The 20,394-nt window shown below is 31.0% G+C and overlaps 1 protein-coding gene across 5 annotated transcripts in view; it reads right to left on the reverse strand.

Moving 5' to 3' along the window:
- The window catches only part of Col11a1 (collagen type XI alpha 1 chain), a 531,458-nt gene that overhangs the window by 131,673 nt on the left and 379,391 nt on the right, over positions 1-20,394 (reverse strand). For 4 of the 5 annotated variants that reach the window (XM_033758344.1, XM_033758345.1, XM_010639092.2 and 1 more), the window contains 7 exons: positions 11,128-11,256; positions 6,934-7,050; positions 6,237-6,329; positions 4,301-4,552; positions 3,664-3,726; positions 2,184-2,225; positions 1,065-1,127 (listed from right to left, as the gene is read on the reverse strand). In XM_033758344.1, coding sequence (XP_033614235.1) covers positions 1,065-1,127; positions 2,184-2,225; positions 3,664-3,726; positions 4,301-4,552; positions 6,237-6,329; positions 6,934-7,050; positions 11,128-11,256 — 759 coding nt within the window. Of the gene's footprint in view, positions 1-1,064; positions 1,128-2,183; positions 2,226-3,663; positions 3,727-4,300; positions 4,553-6,236; positions 6,330-6,519; positions 6,673-6,933; positions 7,051-11,127; positions 11,257-20,394 lie in introns of all 5 variants that reach the window. The other variant, XM_033758347.1, reaches the window with a different exon arrangement.

Here is a 20,394-nt window from a genome sequence, read left to right on the forward strand (position 1 = left end):
GTACCAGGGATTGAACCCGGGTCTTTGCGCTTGCAAGGCAAGCCACCAAACCGCTGAGCTAAACCCCCGGCCCTAAAATCATTTCTAAATGTGCTAGATTATATGTTTATATCTTGGAGCACACTGTATATTTCAATTTATAACAAAAAATGTGGTTTATGATCAATAAATTATGCAAAAAAGTCCTACGAAAGGTTAGAATTTTAAAATAAAAACAATTAATTGAAATGACTGAGAAAAATATAAATATCTTTATCAAACTAGATATAAAAAACTAAGCAAACTACATAACAAAATGAACAATTGCCTAGTATGCCACTTAAATCCTCAAAATTTAAGTAACTCTTACCAAACCAGAATTTCTGTAACATTTTTAAATCTTCATAGTTTAAATCTAAAATAAAATATTTGGCCTCATTTAAATTGCAGAATATAAAAAGGGAAATTAAGTGTAATCTCTGATCCACTTTTTTTGGTGTTCTGCTCTCCCCCGCCCTGTCTTTCTTTTTGTACCTGGGATTGAACTCAGGACCTTGGTCTCCTAGGGCAGGCATGGTGCCACTGAGCTACAGCCCAGGCCCTCTGATTCACTATTTTTAAAAAGGAAAAATACTCTTATTGACTACTTAAGGATGACAGAAAAAATGTACAGACATTTTACAAAGACAGTTTAGAGAGACTTAACACAAATGGTGTATTGCATCATATTTCATCTTAATGTTAGAATGCAGTTTCCTTAATTTATTCTAACAGTATTCAACTAAATACCTATGGGAATGTCTAGATAATACAAATTTGAAAAATTGAATTTAATGTAATAGGTTCATCTAGATACTGAAGTAGAAAATAAAATTGGCTTACTAATTCTACAATAGCTAAATATGCTTTAGCCTCACTTTTAAATTGTAGCTTAAAGAGTTAAATGTCACACATGCTCAGTTTGTAGAATTCTCACCCCACACTGCTCATGTACATAAATGAAAACATGCTGAAATCATAGAATAAATTTAAATTATTTTGATCCATGTTGCATGTTTTTATAATGATACTGTCGCTTCACTTACCCTATCACCAGGATCGCCAGGGGGTCCAGAGGGGCCTTGTAGACCTGGAGGTCCCATAAGACCCTACAGAGAAACAAACCACAATCTGAGTAAAAATTATTTTTTATCTAATTAGTGTTCAGGCAGTTAATGTTCATTTTTCTAAAATCAAAGAACAGGTTATTTATGTTTCATAAATATGTACTTGTCTCCCAAACAATTGTGGAATGCAGCTCCCTGTGAAAAGACAACATATGGGAACAACTTAAAAGCTAGTAAAACTGTTCCTCTAAGAAGCTGCTCTCAGGGCAGAGGCCAACATCCAAGGAAAAACAGGAAAGGACAGCGAGCCAGTGTCAAGGCCCTGAGAGAAAGGCTCGGTCCTGCTTTTTCCTGAAGAAACGGTGCATTCCTCAGATCAGACCCTGAAAGTGTGGTGATAGAAAAGTTGAAAATGTAGAAATAATTTAGCTTGAAAGCATCTTTAGTATTTTCTTTTATAAGTATTTGAAAGTATAAGTGGAATATAATTATTTTCAGATGATAAAGATTTAATGGATTGCACACACCAAAGAAGGGGATACCTTACAAGGTGTGAGAAGTTATTATTCAGATGACAAGAATTTAATAAAATTTCACAGAAAAATAGAAGGCTGTTTCCAAGGTCTAATCATTTCAACAAATTGAAAATGATAGCACACTGAATGACATCAGCCATGTCAGGAAATGATAATGAAGTCTGATAATTTGATAATTATCCTTCGTATCAATACAAGTAACACTGCTCAGGTCTACCTAGGATACTCAATTACATGCCCTGAGATATAATTATACCTCTCTAAAAAAAAAGAAGAATGCCTTTTTTTACTTTGAAAATATTCAGGAAGAAAGGTAAAAATTGGTCAGAAGATGCAGAGATATTTAAGTAAACAGTATTCAGAGTTTAGTCCAAATACTCAAAAAATATTACTAAAAAGCCATATCAGAATATAATTCAAGTCCACCAGCTCCTCTGAAGAAATATTTACATTTTTAACCAACATTCAAATAAGTTTCAGGTGTATAAATCCAATGAAATAAAAATCTTAATTTTAATAATTTAAAAATCAAAAGCAAAATAATGATAAATAATTTACATACTGCAGGTCCGGATGGCCCTGGTGGTCCTTCAACGAGCATACCCTACAACAAAAATGAAATAATCTTTATCAGGGAAATACAACCTTCAAACTCCTCAATAAGAAACTCCAAGAAACTCCAAGAGAGTACTGTATCATTGAACTTTTTAAAGTTAATTTTTAATTGTTATTTATAGAATGAATTACAAATATTTTTGATGAGAAAAGGAAGAAATTCAAAATGATAAAAAACAGTTCCTACCCCCAGGCAATCTAGGAACTAATTGAGAAGAGGATAAATATTCAGACAAACATCATACAGCTAAATGCTCAAAAGAAAGGTACATAAAACACATTTGGCCAATTTTTTCCTAGCACTCACAATAATGTCTATCAAGGTTCAGGTACTTAGAAATGTATTCCCTCTGAATGGATGAATAGAAATAAGTGATGCCTAAACACTTTAACTCAGGAAGAAAGGGAGAAAAGTCCAGGCAAAAGCAAAAAGGACAAAATCTTAGATGAGCTACAGAATAAGTGAGAATAGTTCAGGATGGGAATTCAGTTCCAAAAACCTTTATGAGTCAATTGTAGGATTGGATTGCCAAACACTTCAATGTCACTTAGAAATTTGCTAGTATATTTTTATAACAAGGACAAATTCATTCTGGGGAAAAAAAAAAGATTTTTTTTAAAGCCTTTCAAGACCGGGTTAGGACTTGCTTTCTTAGCTTTTGCAGTAATGGAGTCAACGGCAATAAGGTCCTTAAAGCTGTACCCTTTAAATCTTTATCTTTTTTTAATTTCCCTTTTTTTCTTATTTATTTTCTTGTCCTTAGCTTTTTTGAAAGGATTTCCATGGCTCTCAAGCAGAGTTAAACATACTATCTCTAGTTTTATTAGATCTGTTTTCCCCAGTTCTTGCTTCACAGGAACAATTGTCAACTTGTTTCCTAGTAAAAAGTGTTTCTTACCAATACTACCAACAATAATATTAATAAAAAATTTTTGAATTTACTTCACCTCTTTATTTGAACATAGAAGAAAATGAAGTGTTTTAGAAAGAATATTCATATTACTGAGTGATACAGTTTATAACAGAAATAAGTATTTGTGTACATTAATGTATTTACAATGATAACATCATAGAAATAAGAATAGAAAGTACTAAAATTAAAAATTAGAAGATATAAAATAATGTTATATCTCCATTCAAACTGCAAAAATTACTTAAACCCCCATTAGTTCTCAGGTTTCAAAGTGAAAGAATTAGATTAGTTAAATTTCAGCCAAGATTCTTTCTCTATAATTTTTTGGTTTATTGACATTGCATTTTCCAGGAAGGACATCACTGATGTATTCATTTGTAGCTAATTATAAAAATTAGAAAATCAGGATTCTCTAAGCTGTTATATAAAAATACATAAAAATTTAAGATGATAATGGTACATGATATAAATTAAATGTACCAAATGATAAAATGTATTTATATCAGTACTTACAGGTTCGACCACCGCCGGTTCTCCTTTCTGTCCTTTTTCTCCATATACACCATAGCTATTTATCTATTGAGTGACAGATTAAAGAGTTAAAATCTATTCAAAGTAAAAGCATAAAACTTTTTGTTATAAAAGGAATTCATTTATATAAAGTTAAAAAAACTATTAAAATATACGTTTTAAAGATAGAAAAATAGGTTTCAATAGTACAAATGAACATTCATACTGAATCTGAAAGAGATCAATAAGGTGCTTTTTAAAACATGCTATAAAAAGACATCTGTAGCCGCAAATGCTATGTAAAACATTAAGATATAGAAAATTAAATTTAATGAAATAGTTTAAAATTAAAAATTAGATTTACAAATCAGAATGATTTTGAGTATTTTAATCTTATCAGTGATAAGAAATTTGAGGTATAACTCTATTTCAAGAGCATACTTTCAATGAAGACTCAAATAGCATCGCCTGAGATTGAATAGCTGAAAGTATCTGTTAAGATGAATCTATTACAGTGGCCTAGGAATGGTAAATACTTAGAACTGTTACAAAAATTCAACCTGTATTTTAAACCTGAAAAGATGTCAAAATGATTACGGAAAAAGCACACACAATGACCCAGAGCGTAACACCGACTTACGCTTGTTTCTGTGAAATCAGTTTCTGCTGGTACACCTGGACCAAATTCTTCATTAGGGGCACTTGTTGGTTTGTCTTCATAGTCTTTATATTCATAAAAATCATATTCGCCTAAATCTCCATCTACCAGAAGACCAGAGTCCCTGCCGTCTATTTCTTTATTTTCATACACAGTATCCTCGGAATGTTTCCTCTGGGCATAATCCTCTCCAGTTATATATTCTTCAGTAAAAACGTCTTCAACTGGATTTGGCTATTAATGTAGGTTGCAGAGAATTGGAGAACATGAAGTTTATTTGTTAGTAAAGCAAGGTAAGCATTGTAATTGTAGCTTGGTAGCATGGATGAAGAGTTTTATTACTACTCAAGCAAGACAGAAGGCCTGGAAGGGTTGCTTTTTAGTGTCACTGAAAGAAATATATCTGTACATTCATGTGTACAAAGAAATATTGCTTTCAAACTACTTTTCCCAATAAACTGCAAATATTCACATGGTGTCAACATGTGTATTTGCTTTCATTAAAAAAACTGTTAGTCCATTTGATTTACTGTATTTAAAACTGGAACAATAAAATGTGCATAAAGAATTGTTTGATGTCACAGAACAGCATTATGAAATTTAATTACTATTAAGGATAGTCATGTAAATTTGACTTTCAAGCTCATGAGTACAATAAAAATGTCAAGACATTAATATATCATTAGAAGGATTATATAAAATACTGTATACATAGAAAAGTTATTCTAGATTTCTTTAAAGTAAATAAAGTATAAATTACAGTCCTCAAAGTTTAAGACAATTAAATAGATATGAATTTTAATAAAAATGAGAGAATGTTTACATCAATGGTACTTTTTCAGAGACATGGAATGAAAATTTGTAATTAAGTGATTAAATTAGTAGTTATTACCAAAATAAAATATCTAATCATCAGGATGCCTTTTACACTTGGATAAGACACTTATATCACAAAGAGGTTGAATATTATTCCAGAAAAAAGAATTAAATATTCATGTCCCTAAACTAAAAAAGCTGCATGAATTTGTGCAGATAAATAAACATCTCGAATCAAGTTATCCTCCTGGAAAATGATTAAGACCATGTGAAACAGTATTCACTCATATCCCAAATGTCCACTACTTTAACTTATGTCTGTGGGTAAAGGATTAGTGGTTTTATTTGTCAGACTGGGACACACTTTTATATAAATTTCAAATAACTAACAAATTCCTTATATTCTGAAAAATGCTAAGGAATCTATGGCAGACCTTTAACAAAGCTAAAAAATCGAATTGCATACTGATTTTTTATGATGAAAATATTTATGCAATATGAAATTTTACAAAACTGATTATAATTTACCTGAACTCAAAAACATTTTTATAGAATATTGTGGAATAGTTAGAATGTATTATTTTTAGCCATAGTTAATATTATATTCTCAACATGTTTAAAATAAATATCTAATAAAATTGATTAGATGTATTTCAGCAGATACATGTCATCATTGCAATGCATGATTATTGATCAGAGTGAATAAAATTCTAATTGTATCAACCAATGATACAATTTCCACTTCCGAGGATTCTTCTCATAGAAGAATCATGTTGTGATACACTTTGTCACAACAAAAAGCTTGAAAATTTGCTAATTTTCAGAAACAATCAAGACAGTGGTAGTAGCCAATTCACTGTAGTAGCCAATTCAATTTAGCATTTGCATGAAGCCAAGACTCATGCAAAATCTGAATTGACATTGACTTCAACAGGTTTTTAAATTTTTAGTAATAGTGAACCAATGTTATTCTATTTCTTACCTTTATCAAATAAAAACTTCAGGTATTTCAAAGGTTATTAATTCTTCCAGAAAAAATTATATCAAGATATATTACATATTGTAAAGAGTTTGTGATTTAATATTGCCTCTAATGTGTTACCTCATTCGATCCAGATACCCGCTGAGGAGCTTCTGTCTGGTAACTTTCCATTGTTCCATAGTTATATTCTTGAAAATCGTCAACAATATTTGCCTAATGATAAATTTAGAAGACAAAAAATTAGTAAATAAGTAAAATAATCTCAAATGTGTGAAAAACATCATGATCAAATTGGGTTATTATATTAGCCAAATGGTATTTATCTAGTTGGTTAAGACTATGACTCATTATCAGAGATCTTCCAGCTTATCCAGGATAGATCTTGATTGTTTTTCTTCGCTACCTTTACCCCTAGTTTGGCTTTTGCTCTTGCTTGATTACTTTTCTTCTTCTTGGATGCAAATTTTTCAGATATGGGGGGTGTTAACTTTTTGGATTTTTCCTTTGAGTTAGTGGCCACTGTCTTCAGCTTCTTTTTGAAATTGGATTTCTTTTTCTGTAAAATGTGATGAAAGATGGAATGGAAAACATAAATAAAGCTGAGAGGAAATAAAAAGCATGGATGACAGAAAAGGTACACAAAAGCAAAATGGGCAGCATTCCTTCAGAGCAGCTGCTGTCAAATAAAAATGCGTCATTATTTCAGACAAACAGAGGAGGGAAAGGTTCATGATAAGTCTGAGGAACAGTGAACATAAGGAACCACAGGATGACCAAGAGCAGAACACCACATACAAAGATGCCGCTTTGTTTTTACCTCTGTTTGTGCTATTGTCTCCTCAGTTACAGTGGGTCTCTCTGTTACACTTTCAGCCTCTTTATATTCTGTTTCCCCATACTCATAATCATATTCGATTATATCCTCAGGTGCATACTACATTGTAAAGGAAAAAATATCAGGCAATTGTGTTAGTTGGAGGTAATACTATTAACAGAGTGGGAATCATCTTAACTTTTACTTAGAGTAAATGTTAAGACTCAAGGGAACTAGTGTTATTTCCGTTATTTTGTAGTACAAAGAAATATTATACTGTCTTGTACAGAGTATAATAACACGGGAATGACAAAGCAGTATTTATAAAAGCAGAAAAGTGGTTAGAGTTGTGAGAAAACGAAAAGTTTTGAATAATGATTCAAACTTTTAATTATTGAACATTAATTCAAATAGAGCATTTATGTTCTTAGACATAGCTGTTAAACCTTGGTGTTAATTTTGATTCATAACAATTGCTATGCGAGTTTCTACTGAAAGAATTTTACACTAATTTCAATAAGTACATTTTCATAAAGCAACATGTTTAGAAATAAAAATATGAACAGTAGTTTTCCCAAGAAAAAGGACTTTCATGGGAACGGGAAGAGGAGGACAATGGAGTACAAGAAATATGACAAAAGCTTGTATTACATTCGGAAGGCTAACCAAAGTAAAAGTAGGATTTAAAATTGATTTGGAAATCTCTAATCTACTACAGACTTATGTAAGAATGAAAATAAAGTATTTGTGAAGAACTAGAATTTTTGAATTTAGACATCTTTATAAATAATATCAGTATTTGATATTACTTTTTTCTCTATTGAAAATAGAACATAGTTAGGTATCTTAAACATCTTAAATTGTATTCACACTAAAAATAGTTTTTTTATGCTACATTATTCTGCATTAATGAATTCAACTTGGAGAAGCCTGTTCCTTTATAAAGAGAGATGAAAATTTTAATCAAGAATTTAGATATTCTAAAACATATTCATCATTCTATTAAAATAACTGCAGATATACAAGTTATATAAAGCATAAAAATAAGCAGTAAATTCAATAAGCTAAAACTATATACTTATATAACTATCTAGCATTAGCTTATTGAATAAACAGTATATATGATAAAAGCAAATATTTATGTTTATATGTTGTGTATATATAATCTGTACACATATAAGTAATAAAAGCAAACTATATATATTATTTCCAAAGTATTGTATTTACACCTCCTTTCGCATTTCAAATAATCTTTTCTAATCTGCCAGCAAAAATACTGTTGACTATAAATTTTTTAGAAACTTGCAATCATGGTGCAATTTAATAAATTGTATTAGAAACTGCAATGCAAATATATGCAAATGTCACATGATTAGACATGTCCAAGCTGACCACATGCCTACTTGGTACATCTGACAGTGACATATTCTCACCAGAGGAAACATTTCTGGACAACTCTGTTAGAAATTATATTGTCAGATAAACAGGCATTTCTATAGTGCTCTCTAGGATGGTTAAAGCTCCAATCTGACAAAATTAATAAAGAGATTATAATTTTAGCCTTCTAGTAATAGTTTCAGTTTCAACGAATATATGCTGGAAGCATTCAAATATGTTATTCTTTATATCATGTTTCTCTCTTGTAGAAGGAAACTTCTTCCAGCTCCATAATTCTCTCCTATTTGAACTCGTTCCAAATGAAGAGCTACCAGAATGATTACATCAAAAAAAGAAAGAGACAAAATGCCATGTTCACCTCCTAAGGCACTAAACTGTTTCTTCTTTCCGGGTTTACACAGGAGTAAGTACAAAGTATTGCTGCTTCTACTGTTATTTCTTCAGCCATATTAAAATCCTGTATATATATATATATGAGAACTAGCATATATGATCAATATTAAGTCAAAAGATGATCAAAGTAATGCATTTTTGGAAGTTATTCACTCATTCATTAATTTATTTATTGGTTTGTTTTTAGAGTGTTTTGCTACGTAGTTCAGGCTGTCCTCGAACTGTGATTCACCTATCTCAGCCTCCTAAGTGATGGGATTACAGGAGTTTGCCTCCACACTTAGCCAAGTCAATTATTTTAAATTATTTAAAAAAAAATAGTCTTGCTTTTATTTCATTTTATTTTTTTCATCCTTTAAAGAGTATCAGTTGCTTTTTGCATAACATGTATGATATGTTTAGAAGGAATTATATGTAAGTTTGTTATGTGTTTTATTATAAATAGAAACACTTGCCAGTTAGAAAAAGCATGCTACAATTTTTACAAAATAGATTGGCATAATAATCCAAATTAGAATAAGAAGGCAATGACATTTATTAAGTGAAAATACATTGTGTATGATAAATAGTCCATATCACACCTTATGTTCCTAATCCACTGTCAAGTAACATTGTATTACTATTTTGTTACATCAAATATCTGAAAATCAATTATTAAAATGCTTATTTGCAATATAATGAAATATTAATGGCTACACCTCAAATTTAGGACTGCTTACTAATTTGACTGTTCTTTTAATACAAATATGAAATGTTCATCTTATTGAAGTATCAGTCTAATGTGGTTATGGAAAATGGTGAGACTTGATTTTTTCAAATTAATTTATAAAAATTCTTATTGTGACAATAAATGTAGAAGCTAGTAACAAATCCTACTTATTACTGCATTACACTATTTTCCTCACATTTTTTATTAGAGCAATGTATTATTTTTCACATCAAATGTTTCTTTTAAAGCAATTTTACCATCTCATTTGTTAAATATACATTTCAACAAAAAAAACAGAAAACGATAAATTCACTGGTAAGTGGATTCAAGATGAATAAAAATTTTCCTAACTTAAAATAATTTAGCTTACCTGACAAGATACAATATGGAAATGAAACACCTAAAAGTAATGTATTAAAAATGCAAACCTTGCTTTCTCCAAAAGCCAAACCATATATATTGGTAAAAAGAATAAACCTAATTGTTCTTCAGAAAATATTGTGTGATATTATTCATTTAAAATATCAAAATATGTATGTATTAAAATATTATTATATTGTGTATTATATTGGATTATTATATCAAGATTATTATAAGATATTATTTACTAAAATGTTGAATTAAATATTAAATGCTATAAAGTTTAATATTAAGTAATCACATGACTTGTCAGATATAAAAACCTAAACTAGTAGGATGTTTCACCTATCACCATGGAACTCACAGAAAACATATTTAGTGATTTGTGAGGAAATAAAAACAATGAGATGCTTGAGAATTATGAAACAGGCAAAGAAATTATTCCAAGTAATTTTTCTTTGGTCTTTCATGTTTGCCTTCCTGTTGGCTTCTTAAGACTTTATCCTGTTTTAAGAAAGAAACACTAATATTAAGTTGTGGAAAAGATTAGTTCAACAGAATTCACCATCAAACTTTTAAAAGGTAGTGTAAAAATGTATTTTACACATTTAACATGCAAAACCAAACCTGAATTCACACAAGGAACAATGATAAATAAAAAATCAGATCTTAACCCATTCTAAAGAGTTAAACTCAAAAGGTAGTACCTCCTGCTATAATTAAAAGGGAAGAAATCACTACTTTAGTGTAGTTCTGTTGTTCTCAATATTTTACCCCATCTGAAATGTAAAACTCAGCCTTAAGAAATAAATCTAAAAACATATTCATGCTTCCAATAAAACCATAAATACCTTCTTGTTTGTTTTTTAACTTCTGTATTAGAAACAGTTAAAAAAATCACTCTAATTACTCAACATAACCTGAAACTAGAGCAATTCTCACATCATTTTCTCATTTGCATTGACTGCCAAAGGCCTGGAGATTTTCAAGCACATCAGAAACTACCTGTCCTTGATACTGAGGCTGCATAGATTATTTACATAGGAAGGATAGAAACATAGTTGTCGTAAATTATCCCCTCTCTAAAATACTCCAGAATACAGAACACAAGTGAGATATCACTATTTGTAATAAAATCAATCAACAAAGTGCTTAAACAAAAAGAAAAAAATAATTACCAAGTATCTTTGAATCACCTTTTCTTGGAAATATTTAAAGACTATTAAATAAAAAGTATATTTTAATTAAAAGTGAATGAATACGTGTAAGACCCCAAACTGCAGGCTGTGTCCCTACCAGTGACACGGGCGCATCTGCCCTGACCTTGTGTTACTCACCTCATCTACCTGAGGTTCCTGAGCCTGAGCAGCCTTGGAAGCTGAAGAGTCACAGTCGGGACTATAATGCTCACAGTAGTCATATGCTGCCTTGGGGTCACCGGTGATCAAAAACTGCTGAATGTCGCCCTTCAAAGACAAGGACAGGGATGAAGTCAGCATATTCAATTAAGCAAAATTGCAAGATGGCTTTATTTTTAAATATCTAAAGAAGAAAATCCCACAAATTTATATTTCAGTGTAAGGAACTATCTCATAAGATGGGGAAAAATTTACATTTATTTTACAAATTAGCTATAAATATCAAGGTGTCTTTCCGTGCCCTTTTTCTGGTGCTAGACGTTTATAATGTACTTATCCACTTATTAAAATTAAATTTTATTGGTTTCAGTTAATTCTGCACATTAAAGGACAAATGGTGTGAATAAAAGTAAATGAATTCCAATATTAAAAAACCAAAATGTTCAATTAACTCACAAAGAATTGTTACTGTTAGGCAAATTTATGATAAAAAGTGCCAGGGATTTAGCTCAGTGGTTTGGTGGCCTGCCTTGCAGCACAAGGACCAGAGTTCAATCCCTGGTACCAAAAAAAAAATAAAAAATAAAAACAAAACAAATTTATGATAAAGTGAAAATATATATTCAACAATCCATTTTGATTAGCATAATCAATATCAAAAGCAATTCTGAATGCATGAGAAAAGCAGAAATGAGAAAAATCTAAATTATAAATACAAAAGAATGGGTTGAACACACTTTCGTTAAAAATAAAGTAGTGTCTAAACATACATTAAAAGTAATTTAACTAGAAATCTGTATAATTGTCACAAAATGACTTGCAAATATTTAAGAGCAGGAATGTCTATAGAATTTCAATTTCTGGAGATTCTGGTTACTCAGAGGAGAAAAGTCCAACCATTTAGCACTTGAAACAATATATCTCTCTACTTCCACATAGGCCAAATTCAACACGAACCTAGCTTGAAATAAATATGGATCATAAATGTATTGATTTCAAAATTATATACCCCCAATGCAAGATGTCTACGTTAATAATCATGTAACTTGGACAGTCAAGTCCCTATAAGCTTGAGGAAAAAAGTCTGATGTATAGAAATCCTGCTTTTATTTCAAACAATTTTACAATCATTCCAACCTTCTCCATATCTAGAGGACAACCAGTTATATTAGGAACTTATTAAAATATAAGCATTAAATCAAAAATCACTAAAATTGAGAACTAGGCAGAAAATTATAGCATATTTATACCACTATATTACATTATTTATAAACAAATGCTTCTTTAAAAAGTGCTGTACATAAAATAATGAACACAGTATTATGGATGCAGAAATAAATTTGACATATACTTTGTGGAAAACACTAATTTCATTTCCCTGATAAGGGAATTGCTGCATTATGTGGCTGTTCTATTTCTAACCTTGTGAGAATTTTTGTAATGTTTTCCGCAATGACTCTACAAATTTACTTTCCCACCAGTAGTACTTAATTGTTTTTTTTTTCATGTTTTTATCAACATTTGTTATTTTCTATTATTTTTTTGTCATTGAGTTTATTGGTTCATTTTAGGTATACAGTACAGTTGCATTCATCATTGGGATCTTGTACCTTTACATGACAGGTCTTGGTTCTCTTTTTTTCCCCTTGTCCCTGCCCTCCCTTCTAATTTGATATAATGCTATCTTATTGTGGTTTTGATTTGCATTTCTCTGATAATTAGTGATCATGATTATGAGATTATTTTAAAATACCTTTCAATCATTTGTATGTCTTTTTAATGAATTTATATTCATATGTTTTGCTCATTTTGTAATCTAATTGCTAATTTTTGTTATTGGCTTGTTTGCCTTTCTTCTGTATTCTGGATATTAGTTACTTCTCAGTTGCACAGGTTGCAAATATTTTCTTCCATTCTCTGGGTTTTCTTTTCATTCTTACACATTTTGTTTTGTTTTGTTTTGTTTTTGTTAACAGGGACTGAACTCAGGACCTTGTGCTTGCGAAGCAGGTGGTGGAACCACTGAGCTGAATCCATGGCCCCTATTCACTTTTACTCATGATTGTTAAGTTTGATAAAATTTTGGTTTTTGCTGCCAGTAGTTTTAAATTGTTACCCCAAAAAATCCTGCCCAGACAAAAATCATAAGGCGTTTTCTTTTTGTATTTTGAAAGGTTTGAGTTACATTTAAGTATTTATTTCATTTTGACTTTATTTTTGTAGGTAGTTAGAGATAGAGATTTACTTTCATCATCCTGAGTGTAGAAATCCACTTTTGCTATCATAATTTATCTCAAAGATCATTCTTTCCTCCGCAAATGTTCTTCATGCATTTGCTGAATATAAACTGACTGTGAATGCAAGGCTTTATGCTCTTAGTTCATGTATGTTTTCATATCAGCATTAAGTTACTATTTTTTTTCAGCTTTAATTGATTTTATTGCTACAATTTAGGGATACAGTATAGTTACATTCATTGTTGGCATCTTGTACCTCTACATGACAAGTCTTCATTCTCATTTTTTCCCCTTACTCCTGCCCTCCCTTCACCCCCTCCTCCCCTCCCCATCTACAAACACTTTATTTCCATCTTTTCATTATCTCACATTTTTTTATTTTCCCTTATTACCCTTCCCTTACCCATCCCACCTTCCCTAACCTTTAGCTAAAGTTCCTATAGTTTTTATTGTTGTTTTTAAATGGCACTTCTGGAAATCTGACTTTATGTTCTTCTGTCACTGAGCTTACTATTGTTTATATTTGTCATTGTTACTGTTGCATGTAAGTCTCCTTTGTTGCCTGGAGTCACAGTAGCCTCTGATTAAGTTAGTGATGAGCACATGATCTGCCAGAGATTTTTAAATACTTTATACCTGTATGTATCCTGAGAAGCTTTTTTCCATACATGGGAGCACGGGTTCCACACTCTGACATTTTACCTCTCTCTGCTTTGGTTTCCCTACTTGCTGTGCAGCTTCAAGGTCATCAGTGTATAAGGTCCTAGAGCCTCTTCTTAGGGTCTCTAGAAATTTCCTGGACATTTACACAGGGTTTCTAGGTGCCCAGGAAAGTGGAGAGCTTTTTAAACTGTCTGTAAACATCTCATGTCCATCTTTTTTCATTTGAGTGTTTTTCTCTACCTTTTTCACTTTGTATTTTAACATTTAAATTAATATGGCCAACTCTCTGTCATCAGTTCATCTACAACGTCTCATTTTCACCAGACTAAAATTCAAATGTAAAAAAAAAAAAATTACACATTCAGCACCCCCGCAATCAAACATCAAATAGTATGCTGGGCTATTCTTTTGATAAATTTTGCAAAATCTACAATTTCTCTCAGAGTGTGTTACATTTCTTCACCTAACTTTATTTAATTATTAATTAATTCATGTACCCACTCAAAATGCTTTAAAAGTGCATAGGACACGTGTTCAATGTGTTCAGGAAATGTCAAACTAAGCCAACACTTACTTTAATTCCCAGTAAAAAATGGAAAAAGGAAAATCAGTAAATATATATGCAGACAACTATACATAACACTATTATTATTATTTCCAAACAAAATATTTCTATTCATATGTCATACAGCAATATAAACAATTGATCAAATAAATTTGCTTCTGAGATTTTTTTCAACATTTTGTGTTAGCATGTAGCCAAATAATGTTGTTAATACATTCTGATAATAGGCAGGCTCAAAACATAGCATTATAAATTCTTAAAATATTTTGGTAACACTTATCACACACAAAATGATTGAGACCCTAAGTATAGCAACCTGAGTTGCTATAAATAATCAAAAATAACAAAAAATTCTGTTACAAAGTTGTTCATTCTGCTGTTTAAAGAAGTAATATATGGAATCATTTAATAAATTGAACACATACTGAGTGACTTTTTCCATTAGAAACCGTAATTCCTAAATTTTCTCTCAGATTTACCATTATTTACTCAGAACTTTGGCTTCCTGACCTAATTAAAATTAATGCATTGAGAGATCATATCTAAGGTCCTCTTCAGTGCTAGAAATTTTAAAATTCTATACTTAATAGAAATTACAATGAGCCAGGTAAACATATTGTTTAAACAAAAAGTTGCATATTTTATGTGTAGACTGTATTTTTTCAGTAATATATTTTCAGAAGTATGTTGTTTTCCTACTTACATTTTTATTTAGAGAAATCTTATGCTATGTAGTTTTTCATTATAGATTCTTATTTCAGGTGTCTAATAGTAAGCTATAAAATATAGCTAACTGGAAAGAAGTTGGAAAATTCAGTTAAAAAAGTCCTATTTTTCCCAGAAAGTATATTACAGTGTTTTATATTAATCATATAACATGTGATTATAACATCATATAACAAGACAGTGTAAATCAATAAGGATATCATGACAGATTAAATGAGTTGTAAAAACTTAGACTTTTGTAGTGTTATAAAAATGTCCACAGCAGGAAGAGTGAAGTTACCAAATAAACTTGGCATCTGTGGCTTTCAAGAGGTGGAAAAAACATTGTCATTGTCTATAAAAATCTACAGCGGCAAGACTAAGACTGAGTTGGTGAAATTGTCTTGTGGTCTACAGCTATGTCACCTAAGGCTGTAGTGTTTTCCTATAGATTCTATGGATCTGCAGAAGACAAACAAAGTGAATGTTAGAAAATTGAATAGAAATTAGATAGACAGATGGGGTTCATTTGATTCCACATCATTGCAAAAAACTCTCATCACATTTTCTATCAGAGTTGGTTACATAAGTAACAATACATACTTCATTCAAAACCAAAAGATATCTGTTAACAGTTTTTATATTTTGTGTGAGTGTGTGTGTGTGTGTGTGTGTGTGTGTAGGTCTATCTACTTCTATTTTCAATGGTATGAAGATAATTACATATATTTTATAAAATACACAAGCAAAAATTGAGATTTTGTGCCTGAAAAGAATCACATTTATTGAAAATATGTGATGCATAAACTTGGCCTAATATGTATCCATATAAAGAGTATGAATTTTTAGGTTCAACTTGTCATTTAATAATAGGCCACCTAGTGTTTGGCTGACATCCATTCCTAGTCTGAACATTCTCTAAATTATATAGCACAGCACTTGACTCTGGAGAGTAAGAAATGGAAAATCAGGCTCTGATAAATGGGATATTCAATTCCATGTAATTGAATAATGTGACCTATGGATTGATTATGCTCTTGTAACATAAATGAATCCCAACAAAGTCAGAGGAAATTCAGCTATAACCACACAGTTAATTCAGATGTAGGATCGATATTCAATGAACTGAAAACTGGTATCTCTTCAAAATCAACTAGAGACTGTACATTCCAACAGGTTTCCATTTCCACTCCAAATCTGAAAACATCTAAACTTTTAACATTAAAATTTGATATTTCTTATTGTATAAGAGACCAATATACTTTTGGTAAGATCTGCAGAATACTCCAAATAATTACTATGTATCTGAATGGATATCAGAAATTTTTAGAATTAAATATTACATTCCCACTTATCATGGAGTAAATCACACAGCATAAATATTTATAGAGTTATTTAGCTTTTAAATTTTCTGCAGCCCAGACTGGTGCAACCACTATTGAAATCAATATGGCGATACCTCATAGAGCTGGGATTAGAGGTTCCATTTGACACAGCCATCCCCTCTGCTGGGTATCTTTCCAAAAGAATTAAAAGAATCATATCACAGTGATATATGTGCACCCATGTTTATAGCGGCACAGTTTGTAATAGCTAAAACTTGGAGACAGCCTGTGCCCATCAGTTAGAGACTGGATAAAGAAGATGTGATTTTTCTATAAAATGGAATACTATTCAGCCATAAAGAATGAGAAATCAGAGTCATTCATAAGAAAATGAATACATATGGAGGATATACTCCTAAGTGAAATAAATAGGTCACACGTGTATAAATACAGAATAGTTTCTTTGGTGTGAAAAACTATAATGGTACATAAGATCCTAATGATATAATTGACAATGTGAAATAGGAAGAAAAGGGATAAAGGTGTAGGGGAAGTAGGAAGGGTACGGGAAAGGTAATAAGGGAAAAGAAAAAATGAGAAACTGAAAAAATGGAAATAAAGTGTTTGTAAATGGGAAAGGGAGGAAGGAGTGAAGGGAGAGCAGGGGCAAGGGGAAAAAATGAGAACCAAGACCTGTCATGTAGAGGTACAAGATCCCACTAATGAATGTAACTGTGCTGTATACCCTAAAATGTGCCAATAAACTCAATGAGGAAAAAAAAAACAAAAATTTTCTGCAGCCCATTCTTGTCTCTTTTAAGTTGTAATTTTTGGGAATCTCAGTAGCAATATACACTCTCATGAAATGCTGCTCTAAAATGTCTCTCAAGATATGGAATAAACATATCCTCAGCTATGTTATTGGTGAAAGAGCTAGATGATGGAGAAGGAATACCGTTTAACAGAAAAGACATCTCAAATTTTAATGCACAAAACCACAAAAAATATTCAGAGAATATAAAAAGTGTTATAAAGATGGAAAGAAGAACTTTTATGATGGTAATGTGGAATGAGAGATAAACATTTTTAAAAATACTAAGAAATGAATAAATTTAAGAAAAATCTTATGTATGAGCTGACTTCTAAATGTCATGCAAAATAATTTAAGGATTTTAAAAATGAAATAAATTGGTCAATGTTGTATTTTTTTTTATTATTAATTTTTTTGGCACCGAAGCTTGAACTCGGGTCCTTGTGCTTGCAAGGCAGGCCACCAAACCGCTGAGCTAAATCCCCGGCCCATCAATGGTGTATTTTAACAAAGTCACCTTAACAACAAAGAGGAGGAATATTGGAAGCAGGCAGTATGGAATCAGGAGAATCCATTAGGAATCATTTCAATAAAGTGCTGAGAATTGCAGCCAAGTCAAAAGAGGCACAAGCGGAGAAGACAAGTAAAGACATTAGGAAAAAGTATTTGTGCGATTTGGGCACTGATTGGATGGCAATGATGAAGAAAAGATGGCAAAGAGAAATCCACATGTTTTAGTAGTGCAGGGAAATTCTGCACTTCTTGAATAAGCAATTGGAGGGTTGCAAAGATATTAACTCAGATAAGAAAGGTGATGGGGTTAGGAATGTTGCTTAGGGATACAGGACTTGCCTAGTGTTTGTGATGCTCCGGGTTCTATCTTCAGCACTTCAAAAATTAGTTAGTTGATTAATTAACTGGAGGAAGTGGAGAAGGAATAAAAAAAAGGAAAGAAGGAAGAAAGGACACATATTTAAAGATCAATCATTTATGTAGAAGAAATAAAGAAATAGAATAATTTTTGATGGGTCATTTTGGAATAAATTTAGCTTTTCTATTTAAGAAAACTTTATCTTCATTTTCATTCATCTTCTACCTGCAGATTATCACACTGTATCACTGAAGCTATCAAGTCACAGATGAGTAAGAGTCAGTTAAAACAAAAAAAAGATCCCCTTTAATCTTCCAGCCTATCTTTTTCTGCAGCAACTTTGCATCTCTTGTTCACTGACAATGAAGAACAGATGAAATTGTTTAGACTGAGTGCTGTGATGAATCCTGTCCTCAAAAATCATATGCTGAAATTCTTAGTATCTGAGGTTGTGTTTGTATTCACAAATAGAGCCTCTAAAAAAGATAAATAAGTTTAAATGAATTCCTTAGGATGGAGCTTAGTCCAACCTGACTGATCTCTTGCAATAAGAAGAAATTAGACACAGATAAGCACAGTGATAAGGACATGTGATGGCGGAGGGAGAAAACTGCCATTTCAAGAACAAAATAAGGGCCCTTAGAAAAAAGTAACTCTGCCTACACTTTGATCTTGGATTTATATATTACCTGAAGAACTGTAAGAAAATATTAAAGCCACCCAATTTGTGGTAATTTATTAAGGCAACCATAGAAAATGAATATAGATTGAGTTATTAAAAGTGTTATGCTTGTAACAGAATGAAGGACACTAAAAAAATATACAGAAACAGATTTTTGTTTATTACTACAGAAGTAGTCACTGCAGGGCTTGGTACTAAGTAGATACAACATAAATATTGCCTCATTTAATTTGTCAAATAGTTAGAACTCAAGAATATCACATTTTATACCTGACAGTATCAGGTCTATCCCTTACTTCATTAGATATAGTAAAAAAGAATATAGGGAGAGAGAATTTGAAAATGAATGTAACCATTAGGTATCACAAGTGGACACTAATTAAAAAGGAAAATATGTGTAAAAAGAAGGTATTTGACTCTAAGCATAAATAAAGCATAAAGGAAAGGGTTTTTAGGTATGAGAGATTTACATGAATGTACCAACTACATGAGAATTTTTATAATTAGACTATTTTTCAAATCTATTTTCCTTTGGCACTAGCCAAAGTTCAAACAATTCTTGATTTTATCATTAGTTTCATATTAAGCAATTTAAAATCTAATCTTACTTCATGTCAACAATGAAAAAAATAAAAATGATTTAAAATGTATTCACAAACCTGAATTTTATATGTATCATATATATCTATATCAGAATGACACTTTATTGTATTACTCAGTTCATTTTATCAGTTCATGTTAAAGCAAACCATTACTAAAACACCATACTTCCTTCTTTCTTGATTTAAGAAAACTTAGGTAAAAAATTTAAATTATAAATTTAGAAAACAGATATTTTTAGATTTAAAATAATTCATTTCCAAATTTGACTAATTATTATTTAAAATGTCACCTCATTTTTATCCCCTTCCAAAACAAATTCATCTGGCATTAAAAACATCTGTAATCCAAAATATTATAATGAAAAATATTTATAAATTTAAAAAGGATGTTAAGATAGAAATTATTTACAACATTGTTTTTTAAAATAAACTTCAACAATATTTATATGAAAGGAAATGTTAAGTATTATATACATTTCTAACTCATATTTTAACACTTAAACTCAAAAGATAAGTTCATATAAGTAATGGCACCATAAACACACAAAACTAACACTAGAATTTGTACCAAATAGTTTCTCTGGTATGAAAAACTAAAATAGTATGCAAGATCCTAATGGGGCAATTAGCAATGTGAAATAGGAAGAAAAGGACCAAAGGTGTAGGGACAGTGAGAAGGACAGGGAAAGGGGAATAAGGGAAAAGGAAAAAAAATATGAGAAAATGTAAAAATGGAATTAAAGTGTTTGAAGGTGGGGAGGGGAGGAGGGGGGGAAGGGAGGGTG

This window comes from Fukomys damarensis, unplaced genomic scaffold (assembly GCF_012274545.1).
Source record: "Fukomys damarensis isolate Sample0158 unplaced genomic scaffold, DMR_v1.0_HiC HiC_scaffold_33, whole genome shotgun sequence".
NCBI classification, from domain to species: domain Eukaryota; kingdom Metazoa; phylum Chordata; class Mammalia; order Rodentia; family Bathyergidae; genus Fukomys; species Fukomys damarensis.